This window comes from Magnolia sinica, chromosome 19 (genome assembly GCF_029962835.1).
Source record: "Magnolia sinica isolate HGM2019 chromosome 19, MsV1, whole genome shotgun sequence".
Classification (NCBI taxonomy): Eukaryota; Viridiplantae; Streptophyta; class Magnoliopsida; order Magnoliales; family Magnoliaceae; genus Magnolia; species Magnolia sinica.
This window is the reverse complement of record NC_080591.1, coordinates 23047626-23067273: the sequence shown is the minus strand read 5'-3', so window position 1 is coordinate 23067273 and position 19648 is coordinate 23047626. Positions and strand designations below refer to the sequence as shown.

The following is a 19648-nucleotide window of genomic DNA, read 5'->3' as shown; positions in this document are numbered from 1 at the left end:
GATCAGTGTGAAATTTTTTTTAGCAATGCTCCCATGGATAATGCGCCCTGCACTTTGGATGGACGCCACATGTAAGAAGGCCGAGTCATTACCATTTTGAAAATGGTGGTAAACTATCACGGAGTCTCATCTGCCCCGCACTCCAATCCAGACCGTCCAAATCATGTATGAACATAACCCAAAAATTACCTTGATTGGGTGATATCAAGGTCTGAGCCCATTGGCTGAAGCTGGTCTGGTGGCCATGTTCTATTTAACTGTCCATCTCAGGGTTGCCAATTAGATAGCTAGGATCATTCAATAAGTGTAGCATTCAGATGTACTTAACTCCATTGGGGCCCACAATTTGAACAATCCGAATTGATGTTCATGGGTGCGACACATTCCATGGATTAGTCACCATCGTTTTAAGGAAATGGCCAAAAATATGAATTAGTACTGAAAGAAGATAGGCAACAGAGTTACTTTATAAATAGGCAGCAAAAATATATTGTTACAAAAATGAAAACTGATACATGAGAGAAGCCCTGAATTGTATTTATTATGGTCATCAAGAAATAATTCTAATACAAGCTGTGATTACCAGTCTGAGGAAAGCCGAGAAAGACTCGAGCTGTGCTGGAACGGAGTATATGGAAAACAAAATCAGAGTATGAGGGTAGATCAGCTTCTGTATCTGACAATGGTTATTTCACCATGAAAGAGCTTTTACAACTGCAGCCACCGGCAGCTCTTGGATTTGTTGTCACCTGCACATTACATTGAATTCAATTACTTGTCCAGAAAATAAAAAAAAATGGAGAAAGCTTCCAAGCCACCAGCAGAGTTAACAAGGCAGAGTGAATCAATGAAACTATCTTTTATCAGATGCTTAACGAAAATCTACATACACAAACACACACAAAACTTACAAACCCTCCCGGCCAAAACGGCATACTACACAGAAAAGGGAAATAGAAAACCCCCCAATGAAGATTCGAAAGGCTGCCAAAGCAAGCCGCCAAGGCAACCCAGCGAAAAGCCAGGCCCCAAGACCTAAACTAAACCTGGAGGGACCACTCCTATATACACCACAAAACCCAGCGAGCAACTCCCACTGCTTCATTAGACAAATTATTAAAAGACCGGTTATTTCGTTCCAACCAATTGACCACAAGCTGGCCAACAGCGCCAAGTGCCACTTTCGCTTGCCTAATCTACCCCCTGAATCGCCATGCCAGGCATAGAGAAGGATTTCAATCGAACTCGCCACCACCAAGGAAATGGATTAAACACTTTTTTAGGTGACATTGGTTTCCATGATCTTATCATGAAAATCAACCTCGTATTGGTAAGTAAAGCACTTATCCATGAGATAAGAGCCTTGTATCATTTTGTAGAACCATCAGGTTTGTGCTTGAGAGTGAATACCATTTACTGAAAGTCAACCTCATATAATGTCAGCAGTTGCCATTGCAAGAGAGTTATACTCTACTTTTGCACTGGATTGGGCCAACATGAGTTTTCTTCACACTCCAGGAGACGAGGCTGGGTTCGAGAAAACACAGTGGCCAGTCAGTGATTGTCTATTATTCAGACAACCAACCCAATTTGCATCAAAGTAGGCTAAAAGAGTAAATTGAGTAGATGTTTTGAAGAGAAGATTCTTGGTTTGATGTATTTTAGGATGCGTCTGACAATAGTTAAATGTGTAGAGATTTGTGAAGAAAGAGAGGAGTTGTTGAAGCAGCGGGAGTATTGCTCTAACCAGACATTCCACAAACAGGCTATTAGCAGAAGTCTCCATACTGCTCTGAAGTCTTTAGCGAAGCCCACACCATGCCAAGCATGCATCAAATCAGGAATGTTGCCTGGCATGACCTAGGAGAAGTGGAATTTGCACTAAATGAGTGACTAGATGTCGGCGAAAAAAGGAGGATGGATGAAGAGGTGCTCTATGGACTCTGCCTGATGCAAACAGAGCAAGTAAACATTGGTCGGGATCATTCCTCTTCTCCGGAGATTGTCGACTGTAACAATGGGGGATTGATTCTTCTATGTTGGTCAGACATGAAAATGGCAGGTCACTTATTCTACTTTATGTTGATATAATTTTCCCAGGTAGCCATAATTATGTAATTTCCTCCATAAATGATATAAGGCGCCAGTTGAATTGAAAGATCTTGGTCTTCTTCACTATTTCTTATTAGTTGAGGCTCATAGAACAACAAATGGTCTTTCACTCGCTCAGCTCAAGTACTCGCTTTACTAAAATGTGCGAATATGAAAGTCATCAAACGGCCATGATTCACTCCCATGACACCCGAGTCAAAACTCTCTTCATGATGGTTAAAAATAATGCAACCGAATATCGTAACCTAAATGGAGTTCTCCAGTATTTTACCATCACTCGAGCCAATATTTCTTACGTGGTCAATCAAGTATCCAAATTTATGTATGATCCGACCTCTATACATCTCACTACTGTCAAACGCATTCTGAAGTGCATCAAATACACTTTTAACTAGGGGCCTTCTCTTCATACCATCCTCTCAATTAACCTCTTAGCATACTCTAATGCAGATTGGGCTGGTTGTCCAGATAATAGATGATAACTGATTGGCTATTCTGTTTTTCTCAGACCCAAACTTGCCTTGTTGAATGTGAACAAACAACCCACAATGGCCTGATCCAATGCAGAAGCAGAGTACCAATCTCTTGCAATGCCAACTGCTGACATAATATGGCTACACTTCATTCTATGCGATCTCAATATTATTTTATACCAACCAGCTATCGTTATGTGCAGCAACATTAGTGCCATTTACATGGCAGGCATTCCAAATTTTCATGCCCACACAAAATACATTGGTTGATTATAGTATATCATAGAATGTATTATGCTTATTGATCTCCGTCATGGTGTGCAAAAACGATTTTGTAGCAGTGATGATGGACACACTGTTACGTGTTACGAGCCCATAACGGTTCAGGTCCGATTTTGGTTTCTTAAATTTTATTTTTTTTATTTTTAAAAAAAAAAAAAAAAATTAAAAACCTGGGGGGGGGGGGTCGGGGGTCATAACCTGTAACAGTAACAGCAGTGGCCATTACGATCACAGTTACAGTTACTGAATACCTTGATCTCCATATTCTCTTTGTGGGCACTAAAGAACAACTTTTCACAAAAGGACTCATCGGATCAAGGTTAACTCTATTAAATGACAAGTTGATTAAAGACCCACCCGCATCATCTTGAAAGGGAGTATTAAGGGATCATGTGTTGCACATCTGTTATATAAATTCAATCAGTTAACAACGACAGCGTAAAGAGATAAATCTAATCCCATTTTTAAACTCTTGTAAAAAAATCTATTCAAGTCATTTGGTTGTTTGGAATGGGCCTACAAGAAAAAAAATGAAAGATAACATAATTTTTCTTAAAAGCTCACAAGAAGCGAGAAAAGAATAGAAAAAGCCCATAGAAAACAAAGACTAAAGCAGCCTAAGTGGCTGAGGTGGAAACATCCCAACTAGAAATAAACCATTTAATCTTTGTAATTGTGGCAACTGGCAACCACCTCCGCCCTCATGTTTCGAAAACAACACACATATCTCAAACCCCAAATGGCCCAAAGCACTGCCATTAAAGTCATTCTCCACTTAGATTTACCGATTTGGCCCACTCCACACCCATGCCAAGCCCACAGTGTCATCCAAGAATTTCGGCATGACCCGTTCAGTTTGAAACTCGAAAAGAAAGTGATGCCAAATTTTCATGGCGAACAAACGGTGAAGAAAACCATTCATCTATCTCTCCCTTTCCATCTCTCTCATAAAATTCATCATACTACGGGTGGATCATGTGTTATATATCTGTTAGATATTGAGATAAAATCAATGGTTTTAACAAATGTTACAGCCATGTAAAGGGAAAAAATTCATCATACTACGGGTGGATCATGTGTCATATATCTCCCTCCCTCCCTCAGCTCCTATGGATCCTGTATGTTCCTCATTTGGAGAGTTTTTTCCCCCAGACCATGGATTGATCGTTTGGAGATTCTCTACAACTTTCCTTTTGGTGCCCCCCCATGGATCCTGTATGTTCCTCATTTGGAGAGTTTTTTTCCCCCAAACCATGCACTGATCGTTTGGAGATTCTCTACAACTTCTTTCCTTTTGGTGCCCTCTCTTTGCAACAACCGCCACCAGCGGAGATCATTTTCCAAAAACTGCCGTGTCCCATGCCCATGTCAAAGATATTGACGCTGCTATTAGGAAAGAAAACCATTTTTTTTTAATTACATTCTAGTGATTTTTTTACTGTCAAAATAGTTCTAATGTATTTCTAGTTAAGTCTACTTGCTCTATATCCTATGGTGATGGTGGTGAAAGCAGTCAAATACCATAGCTTTCTATGAAAATGAGTGACCAACCAGATCATGTATTATGCAATACATGGAGTATGAATCATGCATGTTAGCAAAGGAAGCATCTAACCAGGAAAGCAGAGCGGATCAGCTCCTCAACATAATCAACAGTGGCACCTTTGACAAAGTCATATGAGATTGTATCAACCACCAGCTTGACACCTTCCTTCTCGAAAATTCTACAAGCAGACATGGGTGATAAATGAGATCAAGAGGGCGGGGGGGGGAGAGAGAAGAAGAAGAAGCATGCTAAGACTTTTTTTAAATAACAAAACGCGTAGTTACTACTTGTGAAAGTTAGAAGACAACCTATCATCTGAATTGGCTTTGTCATCCAGCAAAAAGGCATATTGGAACCCAGAACAGCCTCCAGCTTCAACGCTCAAACGAAGCATCTTTCCTCCTGCAGATGCTTCTTTGGAATGCAGCTCTTTCATTCTCTACAAAGAATTCCCATAGTAAATTCAAAGATAACTAACCTTGTTGATCAAGAACTGAGAAGGTTTAATAGTAGATAGTTGGAAATGTACTCTTACACAGACCTTCATTTACAGACTTGAAAAGCTCAAGATTTAAAAACAAAAATGGTGCAAATAATATGAGCAAAAAAAATAATAATTTTCACCACAAAAAATAAAAATAAGAATAAAAACATCAGTAGTTAGGTAAAGGAGGCATGTTAGCACCACTAAAGTTGTTTGCCTCTGCAGATATCCTAAATATGACAACAAAGGATCCATTAACAAATAAACTAACTTTCTCAGTTGTCTCCTATTGACGACAACCGCCTACTAGGCCCCAGAATGGTAGTTTTCTGGCATTGTTTGTGATCCATGCATGGTATGCCAAATCGGTTACGTATCGGCCGTATCGGCCGATACGTAACGGTAACGGTGTGAACCGTTACCCGTTTCGGGGCCGAAACGGCCGATTCGATTTTTTGTACCCGTATCGGCCGATACGGGACCGATACGGGCGTAACGGGCCGTTACGGGGCGTAACGGGCCGTAACGGGCCCGAAACGGGCCCGAAACGGTAACTTTTTTTTTAGCTCTGTTTTTGCTGTTTTTTTGAAACATCTTGCTTCCAAACTGTTTCTAAGTCCTTCTATTACTAATTTCGACCAACCTTAGCTAGGTATTTGATAGAAAAACACATTATATTATAGATTTTTTTGAATCAAAGCTCGGTGGGCCATTTTTCAGAAATTCGTCAAAAATAGGTATTTATACTTTTTTTAATATATTTTACTGTTTTAATCATGTCATATGATGTGTTAATCATAGTAGAACATGTTAATGTGCATTTTACAGATTTGGGGTGCCATTTAATAATTTTTTAATATTTTTTTCTATTTACGCATGAATTTTGGCCCCTTTTTTTAAAATTCGAAAAATCAGTTTTTAATGGTTGTTGTGCTGTTTTAATCATGCCATTTGATGTATTAATCATAGTAGAACATGTTAATGTGCATTTTACAGATTTGGGGTGCCATTTTATATTTTTTTAATATTTTTTTCTATTTACGCATTTATTTTGGCCCTTTTTTTGAAAATTCGAAAAACCATTTTCAAATGATTCTTTTGCTGTTTTAATGATGTCATATGATGTGTTAATCATAGTAGAACATGTTAATGTGCATTTTACAGATTTGGGGTTCCATTTTATATATTTTTTATATTTTTTTCTATTTACGCATTTATTTTGGCCCTTTTTTTGAAAATTCGAAAAATCATTTTTTAATGATTCTTTTGCTGTTTTAATGATGCCATATGATGTGTTAATCATAGTAGAACATGTTAATATGCATTTTACAGATTTGGGGTGCCATTTTATATATTTTTTTTTTTTTTCTATTTACGCATTTATTTTGGCCCTTTTTTTGAAAATTCGAAAAATCATTTTTTAACGATTCTTTTGCTGTTTTAATGATGCCATATGATGTGTTAATCATAGTAGAACATGTTAATGTGCATTTTACATATTTGGGGTGCCATTTTATATTTTTTTTTCTATTTACGCATTTATTTCGGCCCTTTTTTTGAAAATTCGAAAAATCATTTTTAATGATTCTTTTGCTGTTTTAATGATGCCATATGATGTGTTAATCATAGTAGAACATGTTAATGTGCATTTTACATATTTGGGGTGCCATTTTATATTTTTTTCTATTTACGCATGAATTTTGGCCCTCAAAAATAATTGCAAACACCTAAATGTAAGATATTTTCATATTACATTCATTCTAATATATCTATCATTGATAGTAGATAGTTAGAAAATTAAATATATGAATTTTGTAGTCAAATTCAGGTTATCCGGTTCATAAATTCATCGACAGTCCGATACAACTTCTCACTAAAGAGTGGACCGATACACCACCATAAACATGTTCCCATATATAAATGAAAGCAAATTTGAACTGCTTAGAATATTCAGTATTAAATCCATATTTATCATATTTTTTTGGCAAAAAAAAAATATTGCTCCGTAACTGGCCGTTACGCCCACGAATCACCCTTACGCCCCCGTATCCGTATCGGTTGTGGAGGTCACCGTTACGCCCACCGATACCGATACGGGACACCTCGTGATCCATGGCAACGCTTTGGGTCCTTGGTAACTACCTTGAACATCTTGAAATTGTAGTATACGTGTGTATCATTATCATCTTCATCTTAGCCCTCTCCTAGGAATTCGGGTTCTTGATTTAAAAGGCATGTTGACACAGGGTTTACAATCTCAGTAGACATCAAGCTTTGTCTTTTACCCAGACTCTTCGAAACTGGGCATGGCGGAGGCTCACATTGGAAGAACTCGTTCGGCAGCATGGTCCTACCAATACCAATCCCCAACCTGACTATTTACACACACACCCCAATGGGGAAGCGAGCAAAGTAGGGTTGTGGGAGGGCAATTGCAAGGCATTAGTGCTGACCACAAGACACACACAACATGCTATGCTCTTGTAGAGTATGGCATATTACATGCATGCAAACACCTCCTATACAATACACATGGCAGGCTGCATGTCCATTCATGAAAACTATGGACCACTTTAATGGATGAAGCCGACCTGAAAGTCACATTCGATGAATGTTCTTAGACATCTCATCAGTCGATTGAAAGGCAGTATGAGAATTTCTGACATATTGGTACTTTCCCACCAATCCTGGTACTTCTAAGATATTATAAAAGGATGAGTGTTCTACTTCAAGAGGCATTTAGAGAGAGAGAGAGAGAGAGAGAGAGAGAGAGAGAGAGAGAGAGAGAGAGATTCTTTACAGCAATTCAATCATAATATAATTACCTCGCCCTTGCTAGTGATATTTCTTGGAGTGAAGAAAAGTTGCTAACTTTTTATATATTTTTTTTTCTGTTAGAAAACTAAAAGAAAATACAGTCTATCAATTTAGAAATGCAAAAGAGAGGCAAAGATTCTCAGCCAATAGCATGTTGATGACTAAACCACAAAAGGTAGCTTGATTACTCTCAGTTACTGGTTAGAATTACTTCTGTCAACTTCACTTACATTGAGCTGGACTAAGCTTCCATTCGAAGTAACATAACATGATTATGCACCATCTTCAAAAGATCTCTTATGAGAAAAGGTCCCATCCTTCAACATCATGAATTCATGATTACATTGATCAAGTCATGAATTACCCATGAAGCATAGGAAGAAGTCCCAGGCATAAGGGGATCTATCACGACAAACCCAGAACTTCAAATAAAGGGCTTTATACAGCCATTACAGGAGTTTGTTGAGATCCGATTGCACCACCAACCAAAACCTTTATGTCTGCCTGACGGGCTCCAAGTAATGGTGTTGCACTTAATGCAGGGGGATTTTAATGCTTTCAAATTGGAATCAAGTCCTACCACACTCCTCAACCTGTTGTTTACTGCCAAGGCAATCACTCGAATCTTCTCCCAACCCAACCTGGGAACAAACTGGAAGGAACTGCAGCACGGGGAATGCTAGAGTCTCATCACAAGGTTCATTTTGAGTTGTGGGTCAGAGGGAGCGCTTTGGGCTAGCAGACCACAAGGGTCCTGGTAGTATACAGGTGCAAAACACCCAGAGGTGGCTGCAAGGGGCAGCGATGTCACACACCAGCCTAAATAACGAAAGAAGTTTGGTTCAGCTGAAAGAAGACGATGGGGACAGTTCTCTAACATGGGAGAAAGCATCAAAATCCATATTTGAGTGACAGAAAGGGTGAGTGTAATGGGTGTGAAAGCTAAACCCCGATTCCACCAAACTCAATAGGAAACCAACTGAACTGTTCTCGGCCACAGGAAATAATGGACACGGGTTATGCCGGGAACTGTTGAAAACCTCTTGAGGGCATGGCATCGGGGAAGCCGACAAAGTAGCGTGGAGGATGATTCACATGGCTGTTTTTTGGGCCATTTGGGGAGCTAGAAATAGCAGATGTTTTCAGAATGAAAGCTTGGGGGTAAACAAGGTTGTCAGGCATGTTAAAGGGTTGGTGGCCAGTTGGGTGGTGTTTGTAAAGGCCGATTTGGCCAATAATCTGTTTGGGCCCTCTTAGTCGTGTTTGTGGTGTGTGGATTGTATTCTTTGCCGCTTTTGCAGGCTTCTCAATAAATTTGTTATCTTTAGAAAAAAGTTCATTTTATTAAGTGCCAAAATTTTCATTATTGTCGTATTTTGCACGATGAAAAACAAATAACAGAAAATTATATGAAATTTTATTATAAAAATAACAAGGTTTTGTATGGTCATTATATGTTATTTAAAAGGGGTTATATCATTCAATCGATATTAGGGATGAGACTGGAGGTTTGATTGTGGAACTTTTATGTTTTTTTTTTCAATTGTATCTCAATTCTCAACTTATACTTTGTGATGTTTGCATATTAGATGATATTGTGATAGCAGACAACAGTTCAAATGAAAATGGGTGCAAGCAATGACTTTTACAGAATTGAAGTGACTTCGTGAGGGTGAGCAGGGAAGCAGCAATATTCAAAAATCCAAAAAGCAGGCGCACTTATGAAACATTATATAATGTTTAATGCTTGTGAGAAAGATGAAGAGTAAACATATTCTAGGACAGAAGAAGTTTCTGTGTTTGAGTTTGCAACACACCCATGGTGTACCTGAGCTGTACCTGAGTGATGCAGCTCAGGAACCATGTAGGCACAGATACATAAAATTTCAACTGCGTTTCAGCCGCTTGTCTGGCATCATGGGCAGTTTAGGCAACCTTTTTTAGCAGGCTTGACATATCATCCAAAACCTGTATACATACCGGAATCGTCCATGAACAATAAAGACGTATCAGTCCATATCAGCACGAAACAGCCCAACCAAGCAGTGTTTTAAATAGCTATGCTATGTAGCATGTAGCTATGCCACATGGCATAGCTTAGCCTTGATGCTACGTAGCTCATGACAAAAGCTTAAGAAGCGTGTAGCCTACGCTACATGATCATTTGCATACACTACAAACTACATAGCTCACATGACAAGTTATATTTCACTACAACATTAAAATCAACAATGATTTGTTACATTTTTCTATTTTCAATAAAAATTAATAATCTCCTCAATGCTTTTAGTAAAAATAATGTAAATAACAGTATTAATCAGTTTCGTTGCTCTTTCTTTACCTTTAGACTTAGTGATTACCCTTTCCTATTACTTCAAGTTGCATTTGGTTGCATCAAATATAATGAAATTTTGCTAAGTTTCATTGTTAATTAGTCTAATTTAGTGAATATCCTGAAATTGGTGCAACCTTCTTTGTTTTTTCGAAAAGTCATGAGTTATATTAATAGATAGAAAGAGAACAAAGCAAACAAAGGGTATGGGGCAGCACCGCTGAGATAGTGATACCGCCACCTATGTACCTGAGAAAAGTAAATTACAACCCTTTAACTTATCAACGTTAACCGCCCATTCAACTACTAATAATCTAGCTTTTGTAGCAACATGATCCGCCGAATTTGAAGACCCGTTAAAGCATCTACCATTTCTTTCTTCCCAAACTGCCCACCAAACTGCGAGAAGAGACATTCTCCACAGCTTTGTCCTAGTCTTACCCAGCGATGAACCGTGCCAAGCCTTTAGAAGATTACCTGTCGAGCTAGGGGCAGCCCATGCAATATCAAAGCGAGATAAAATGTTTGGCCATATACAGCTAATGAAGGGGCAATGGATGAAAAGGTGGTCCACCAATTCCTCGCTAGACATGCAGCACAGACAAACGTTTGTAATGATCATCCCTCTTTTCCTCAAATTGTCCATCGTAAGAACTCTTTCCTTGGCCACTAGCCAGACAAACCCCACAATCTTTGGAGGAGCTTGGTACTTCCATACCTTGTCGGTGTGGGTCTCTTCTTTCTTTGCAGTAACTTTTTCAATGCACCTATAGAAAGATTTGACCGAGAAGACTTTAGATTTGTGATACTTCCACTCTAACTTATCTTCACTTTCCGTATCTATCTTGACTCGTTGAATCCGATCCAGCAAGGCTACATACTCTTCAATCTCATGATCAAAGAGGTTCCTTCTACAAACAACACTCCACACCACCTCATTCCCAAACGCAATATAGCAATCAGCTACTGAGATGTTCTGATTCGAGACAATGCGGAAAATACACGGAATCTTTCAGCTTATCATCTCCTACCCAAGGATCTAGCCAATATCTAGTTCTATCACCTCTTCCCACCGCAAGACCTATCCCTTCCAAAACTTCCTCTTTTATGGAAAGCACCCCCTTGCACACCGCCGAGGCTCTGTAATAGGAAGAAACTTTGGTCCACCAGCCCCTTTTGAACGCCCATACTTACTTTTTATAACCGAGTTCCAAAGATTACCTTCCTCCGTTCCCAGTCTCCAAATCCACTTACCTAGCAAGGCCCGGTTCATCCTTCTTAAGTCTTTTATTCCGGTCCCTCCGTCTTGAACATGCTTGCAAACCTCATTCCATTTCATAAGATGGAATTTCTTCTTTTCTTCCTTGCCATGCCATAAGAAATCTCTTCTTATCTTCTCCAAATGTTTTAAGATCGAAGGCAGACATATAAAAAGAGACATGAAGTATATGGGAAGGTTTGAGAGAGTTGCCTTAATAAGGGTGATTCTTCCTCCTAGGGAGAGATATGCATTTCCATCTAGCTAGATACGTCTCAAATCTGGAGATGACCTTGTCCCATACCCGCGGTGGCAGCTTGCCAATACGAAGAGGAAGGCCCACAAAGGTGGTTGGGAGGGAGCCCACGTCACAATGAAAGTAATCGGCAAATTTCACAATCTCTTCCTCTTCCATGTTTACACCTAGCATCTTGGACTTTCCCAAATTCACTTTCAGACCAGACACAACCTCAAAGCAACGAATGATCGTTCTAAGGTTGGTGACTTAAACTTCCTCTGCTTCGCTAAATAGAAGCATGTCATCAATAAATTGTACATGAGAAATCGGATTATCCATGCCTTCCACCCTGATACCGCTTATGATGCCCCATTCTTGACCTCTATTAAGCATTTTCGATAAGGCTTCCACAACCATTTCGAACAGAACGGGGGATAACCGATCACCCTGCTTCAACCCCCTCGAGCTCTTGAAAAAACCTTTTGGGGAACCATTAATAAGAATTGAAAAGAAAGCAGAACCGACACATTCCCCTATCCATTTTCTCCACTTGACTCCAAAACCCATCCGCTAAAGAATGTACTGCAGAAAGCCCCAGTTCACGTGGTCATATACCTTTTCAGGATCCAGTTTGCATATGATGCCTTTTCTCTTGGATCTATGGCTGGAGTCCAAACAGACATTAGTAATAAGAGCACTATCTATGATTTGTCTTCCTGAAATGAAAACACTTTGGTTGACTGAGATGATTTTTCCTAACACCCCTTTCAAACAAGAAGCGAGGACTTTAACCAGAATTTTGTAAGGGCTGCCATTAAGTCTGATTGGTCTAAAGTCCTTCAGCAATTCCACTCCCGAAATCTTTGGAACGAGAGTGATAAACGAGGCTCCCAACTCTTTTGATAGACGGCCTCTAGCGAAAAATTCGGATGTGAAGTCCGTGATGTCATCTTTAAGCATATCCCAAAAGGTTTGAAAAAACGCAATCGGGAACCCATCTGGCCCAGGGGCCTTGTCTCCTCCAAGATCATCCACTGCCCCTTTCACTTCTTCGATAGAAATCGGCCCTTCGAGGACTGTAGCATCTTCATCTGAAATTGGTGCAACCTTGATTAAAAATCTAGAAGTGGCATGTAGCTTATGCTACAGGTTATGTTGTTTATGCATCACGCTTCGGAGGGGTGAACGCTACACTACACACTATTCGTTATTTAAAACATTAAGCCCAACATAAGGGGATATGACCACCGATACAATACACCAAAACCGATTAACAAACCTTGTTTCTGAGATTACTAAGAAGTGACAACATGTTCCTGATAAAGAGAAGACTGAGAAGATATAACAATACCTCTTAAGCGAAAGTATCAGCCATCCATCAGCTTGTCTGCCTAAAGCAAACAAAATGTTTAGCCTAGTAGCTAACACACAAACCTTATCAAATATAAAATCCCCCAAGGATAGAATTTGCATTCTTCGCCAAAATGATAGCAGTGCTCGACTCACCTTCCAAGATAACACTCCTAGAAAAAACTGACAAGAAAATATGCCACCCTTGGGCCCAAGAATCGACCCTCACAGAAAAAACAGACCCCGGCCAACCAGAGTAAGTCATTTGTAATCCCTTCCTTGTGATAGAGAACACCGACCACTTTGCATGGATCCACATCATTGAAGAAGAACCATTGAATTTTAGTATCCAAGTTAAGAAAAGAACTGCCAATGGCAACCAAAATTTCCACAGAATACATTCGCCACAATGCATTTCATAGAAACCGAGTAGCCAGCAGTCTGGAATTGCGGTCCATGGCACCAAACCATTCTTAGAAAAGTTTCATTGCTTTGAGCTTTCTCGCCTCTCAAGTGCCTAGGAAATAAACTAACCAAATCCCCATGTAGAAATATGTCAAGATCTATGCAACTCAAAGGCAAGTATGTCCTTCAAACCCTACAACATAATACTCTTCCTCTCTTGGCTGAAGACATGTGACAACTGACAAGATAATTGTTCATGAGAGAGAGACAGAGATGGCTGAGCTCAGACCACTAAAAAGGAATAGGAATTGCAAAACATAGTCTAATGACGGCTTCAAGATTCAATGCTTGTGGGCCAATGGTGATCTAGACCGTTGATGCAAGTGCAATGGGTTCAGACATCATGGGGTATTGCGTGAAAAATCTCCCTTGCTGAAAGGATTTAATTCTTCAACAATAGTTATATTTTCATTGAATGCGGACATTGTCATTTTTTTTGTCTTCAACTGCCTATTTGCATTGCAGGCCATTGGTCAAAGGGTTATAGTCATCCAGTCTGTGAGAATTCTAGGCACCCCCAATATGGTCGGGTCCCCTATCCTGTATCAACCACAACTTAGCAGCACGATCCTTCTCACCAGGTACCACTCTTGCTTCAAATTGCAATTGAGACTCCCGCTCCCACTCCAACTTCCTAGCAGTTTATACTAGTTACCATTTTGGAAACAGGCACTTTGCCACTCCTGCACCCAAATCTGTTAATCTGTTGCCGCTTCGCTTCATGCTCCATGCAACTATAAACCACGGTAGAAAAGTACACACTGATCGATCAATCTTAATGTCCTGTCTAAGGTTGCAACCGGGCTGCGTTGTCCTCCATCCAGCCACTATGGGATGGACTTGGGATGCACCTAAATGTCCTTTAGGTCAAACAGGTGCCTGATTTTTGGGCTGCCTGGCTACTAATTGAGCCGGATGAGTCTTCCTTGCCCAATCAAACTTATGTAATGTGGGTGGGCTCAATATTTGGATGGTGGGTCCAGGTTGGCCCCACTCCAACTCCTAAGTGCAATTCTACAGTTGGGTGGGCCAGGCTGGACTCAGGTCCTCAGCCCATTGGCTGCACCTGGACACGCTTGGCCCCAATCCGGCCTCGCCGAGTAGCAACCTTAGTCCCATAGTTAACATCCAAATAGATGGTAGTAAAGATTATCAGCAACAGTCAGAAAACAATTGGGAAGACGGCTTTCATACACCATCCAACCAACACGGTTTTTGGAAAGCGGTCCATCATCTACAGGACCCACCTGATGAACCGGCCGATAATGGATTATTCAAAAGATTTTCAAAGGCGCCTTTCGCCCCATTTAACTCATAAAATATCCGCGACCTATTTATAGATTCTTATTTTTTATGTTTCTTTCAAAATTCAAACTTTGTAGTCGAGCTTTAAAATCCCGATTCCCCAATTATGTGCTTTTATCAGTTTTTTCGAGAATTGATATCTACACCCACCCTGATTAATCTGGATACACCAAGAAAATGAAATGAAGGTTTTTTTGTACTGTTTCAATTCCAAAATGAAGAAACAGTGTTTGCAAATCAGTCATTTTTTCCCAAAAGAGGGCCATATTCACACTTTTCATCCTTTTTCTATATTTTTCGTAGTCCAATTTCAAAAAGTTGTGCCATTGCATTACTGAAAGTAGAAAAGAAATGGTGTTTATATTAAAATAAATAAATAAATAAATAAAATGGGTGTAAATATCAATTCCAAAAAAATAATTTTCTTATGAAAATTGCCGGAAAAATTTAAAAAAAAAACCAGAGAGAATACCCGAATGCAATTTTCTGTCATGTGTACGGCATCTTCCTGAACCGTTGGTATTGGAGATTCTTCGATTCTGACGGCGGATGAGAGAAGCCTCTGGTTTTGGCGGAGGCGAGTGGTGATGAAGGGCGTTAGGCGGTGGAGGAGAGATCTAGAGGTGGAGGACATCGCTCTCTCTTAGCCACCTCAGCTCATGTTAGCCGCAGCCCGGCCAATCTTGGAATCCTAATTCGATTTGCTTTCGTTTCGCGGTCGTTTGCAGAGGAGGCAAAGGAAGGTTGCTAAGCTGCGCCGGGGGTGTCTAGCGCCTTCCTTGCAAGCGGTGTATATGTGCAATATTATGCATAGGTGGACGCGGATTTCCTGATGAAGCCTTTTGCATGAAGTCCTGCGCAAGGATGTTGGGTGGGGCCCACCGAGATGTTTGTGAGAAATCCAACCCGTCCATCCGTTTTTAGAGATCATTTTAAAACAGGAGACAAAAATTTAGGTGGATCCAAAACTAAATGGTTCACAACATGGGGAAAATTGGGGAAAGAAATTCTTACCGTTGAAACCCTCCCGGGATCCATCTTTATGTTTATATGCCATCCAAACCGTTTATAATGTCATTACCACTGGGATGAAGTGAAATTACCTGACACAAAAATTTTATGGCCACAAGAATGTTTCAAAGATTCGCACTGAATCCCCACTCTTTCCCCTCGTGTGACCCACTTTAGTTTTGGATCAACCTTATTTGTGGTCATATGTCTTCAAATGAGCTCTCAAAACGGATGAACGGGGTGGATTTCTCACAAACATCTCGGTGGGCTCCACCCAGCATCCTTGCGCAGGACTTCATGCGGAAGGGCAGGAAATCCGCGTCCCAGATTGGTACTGCCCTTACTTTCCTGCCGACGTGTCACATATATAAGATATCCGAGTCATGGAAAAGGTGGGCCACAGCAACCATGGTAAAAGTCAGGCCGATCTACTCATCTGGTGGGCCACAGGGTCGAAATCGATTGAGAGACAATGGTTTGACTATTGTGCTTTTGTGGCCCAGCAGATGAGTGGATCTGCGCGATTTTCATAGGAAATTGTCATAGTGATGTGGCCCACCTTTTACAGGGATCAGATCACGTGAGACTAGTGGCCCATATTAATGCAAATGCCTGAAAGGATGGGCAGCCTGATTTAGGGGGTACATAGTCACGGCACGCGATTGCGAAGTTTACACGTGTTCCGTGAAGCCCACGCAAAAAAACGACACAACTGTCTGGAAGCGGATTACCTGGCGACCCTGGGTGATGTGGGCCCACTGCTATTATGTGTTTCATCCACTCCGTCCATTCGTTTTGCCAGCTCATATTATCTACATCCTATAAGAAATGAAGCAGATCAAAAGCCCAAGTGGACCACACCACAGGAAGCACCGGGAATGGACTGCCCACCATTAAAACTTCCTGGGGCTAAAGTGTTTGATCAAGCTGATATTTTTGTTTTCCCTTCAGGTCTGTGTGACTTACGAACAGGTTCGACGGCAAATAAGGACCCTAGGAATATTTCAACGGTAGGTGTTATTATCTCCGTTGTTTCATGTGGTGTGTTCTAATGGAGCTTTTTATCTCCTTCTTTTTTGGGAACATCATATGAGCTGACGTAACGGATGGACGGCGTGGATATAAAATACATGCATCGTGATGGACCCCACAGCACCTGTCACTTAGTCATGGTAATGGCTACCAATCGGATACGGATTGGCTACGCCCCCGTACATCTATTTTTTCAAGTGGATCATATTACACGAAAAAGTGCTGAATGAACGTGGACCATTCAAAACTCTTTGAGGTATAAGAGTCTTGGATCAAGCCCATATTTGTTTTTTCCCTTCATTTGGGTTTGCATGACCTAATCAATAGATTGGATGTCAAATAAACAGTACAATAGACCTTAGGGGGATTTTAATGGTGAATATCTAATCACTATTGTTTTCCTATGGTGGGGTCCAACTGAGATTTATATCCCTCTCATATTTTAGATCAAGCCCTAAAATTATGTGTAAAAATGAATGAACTAAATGGATGAAACACATACATCATGGTGGGGCCACGGATCACTGACCAATCCCTTTCCCTACCAATGGCCTTTTTTTTTCTTTTTTTTAATTTACACACACCACCATACACTCACGCCATAGTGGAATTTTACCACCTATGGGTACCCGAGCCCTGGACCAGGTGTTGAAACTCCTGAGAGTCTACCACTGGAGTAAGAGTAAGGACCCCAATGGTCTATTAGAAAAACAATTTTAGACTTGAATTTAAGGGCAGCTTTGGATACCTAAGTTACTTTTTCTACTTAGTAACTTATTTCAAGTAAGTTGGGTTTATGATTAGTTATAAGTAAATTTGGCTTATAATTAGTTATAAGTTTTTTATTTAAAAACTTTTTAATCACTTTAGTGAAATTTTTTAGCCTTTTATTTTTCATAAGTTGTGAAGAGAGACCCAAGACAGAAGAAAGAGTGGAGAAGTTAATAAGTTTGGTATTTAACTACCATACTTATTTTCTTAATAGATAAGTATTTCTTAATACATAACTTATCTTAAGCAACTTATGCTCCCCTAAGTGACCAGGGTCCGTAATTTGGAGGGCTTAGCTTAATTAACTTTATTTAAAATATATAGTTTCATAGTGCCTGTGTATCAAACATTGTTAAGAAAATATCAATTAAGCCCCAGCCACAGTTAATGGGGATGTCGTTTGGCTGATGACGTTGCCACTGACCACGTGGCTAGTGGTCGGAGCTACGTGGGCCCTACCATGATCTATGTGCTTTATCCACACCATTCATCTATTTTTAAACATCATTTTAATAATTTATACCATGAATGAGGTAGATCAAAATATCAGGTGGACCACACCATAAGAAAACAGTAGTGATTGAACGTCTACCATCAAAAACCTCCTAGGGCCCACTATGTTTATTTGACATCCAACCTATAGATTAGGTCATACAGACATGGATGAAGGCAAAAAAAACAAATATAAGCTTAATCCAAAACTTTTGTAGCCCCAGTAAGTTACTAATGGTGAGAGTTCAATCAACAGTGTGAACCAGTTGAGATTTTTATCCATCTCAGTTTTGGGTTTACGCTGAAAAATGGATGTTGGGCATGGATGAGACACATACATCATGTTGGGTCCACATAGAACCGACCCGCAGGCTGGGTTTGGGCCTGACATGTGTAGCCAATCCGGGTAGAAAGGGTCTACCGTCGGGATTTGACCTGGAGCCTGGAGGCTGGGTTTGGGCCTGACATGCGTAGACAGCTGATTTGGGGTGGCCCTGCACTCAGCATTATAGGCTGAGGCTAGCCTAGCCTAGTCTTCTTGCCATTTCATCGTAAGAACATTTCAAATTTAATAAAATGAACATTTAAAGGTTTGATTCAATACTTTTTACACATGATTTAAAATTTTATTTTTTAATTTATTATAATTACTTTTTTAAAATTCTCATGAGCGTCTATGGAATTAAGTTTTTTTTTTATGCGTCGGGTCTTAATAAACTTAATTTTACTCGTTTTTACAATATTGGCCAACTAATTAAAGGTTTTTTCACCATCCGATATGTGCCTTTTAATGTGTGGGCACACCTTAATTGCCTTGATAACTTCTTTTCAATGGGTGTTTATTGGCATTTTATAAATCCCTTCTCGAGCTATCTTTTTTCTTTTCCGTTATTGTTTCATTCTTTTTTAAACTTTCTTGTATAAGAAAAGTTGTGTTGGGGTTCATGGCGCATGTGCACAATATGTACGACCATATGCTAGGCGTTGTATCACGAGAGATAGTGTGATGCTATTCTCATGTACCTATTATATGTGAGAAGGGCGTGCGAACAATCTTAAAGATGACGACCATGTATTCAACTCGACCTAGCGGTAAATTTAAATATTTGTCGATTATATTGTTGTTATCTTACCATTTCTCCTGTATAGTTGTGGAGTTCTATTTTTTCTTGTTTTACTTACATTTTCCCATAACAATTGCTTAAGTTTCAATACAAAACACCCTAACTTGTGGGGCCCATTATGTTATATATGTGAAGTCCAATTTGTCCTTCGGGTTCTATAATTGATTTTAGGTTTTGGGGCAAAAAAACACTTGAAAAATATCCATAACTCAGGTGGGCCACATCATGGGGAACAACGAGGATGGGATGCCAACCATATGCCTATATTTGGGACCACTATGATGCTTATCTTTCGTCAAGCTCACTTATCAAGTGTAACTAGCCATGATGAAGCAAAACTACAAATTTCATATTTACCCACTCATATATCAAGTGGACAATACTCATAGGCACTTAGATGTTTTGAAGCAAATTTACACTATTCCCATGGGTATGGCTTATGAAAGTCATTTTTTTTCAAGTTAATCTTATATGTATGGTTGAGCCCCAGTTAATGTAACACACCAGCCCTCAAATACTTAGGTATTAGATGTCCCTAAATGTTACCATATGAATT

The 19648-nt window shown here is 39.9% G+C and overlaps 1 protein-coding gene across 1 annotated transcript; it reads right to left on the bottom strand.

Moving 5' to 3' along the window:
- Positions 1-452: 452 nt before the first annotated feature.
- Positions 453-15468, bottom strand: LOC131234743 (iron-sulfur assembly protein IscA-like 2, mitochondrial). The gene is made up of 4 exons (XM_058231683.1): positions 15135-15468; positions 4722-4852; positions 4483-4591; positions 453-749 (listed from the first exon to the last, which is right to left on the bottom strand). Exons 1-4 carry the CDS (start codon positions 15294-15296, stop codon positions 687-689), a joined length of 465 nt encoding a protein of 154 aa, XP_058087666.1. The 5' UTR covers positions 15297-15468; the 3' UTR covers positions 453-686.
- Positions 15469-19648: the final 4180 nt, after the last annotated feature.

Coding starts and splice junctions, on each gene's coding strand:
- LOC131234743 (XM_058231683.1), bottom strand. CDS start 15,296: ATGTCCTCCACCTCTAGATCTCTCCTCCACCGCCTAACGCCCTTCATC. Junction 4,592..4,721: donor AAAGCCAATTCAGATGATAG/GTTGTCTTCTAA, acceptor GTCTGCTTGTAG/AATTTTCGAGAAGGAAGGTG. Junction 750..4,482: donor TGATCCGCTCTGCTTTCCTG/GTTAGATGCTTC, acceptor TGTAATGTGCAG/GTGACAACAAATCCAAGAGC.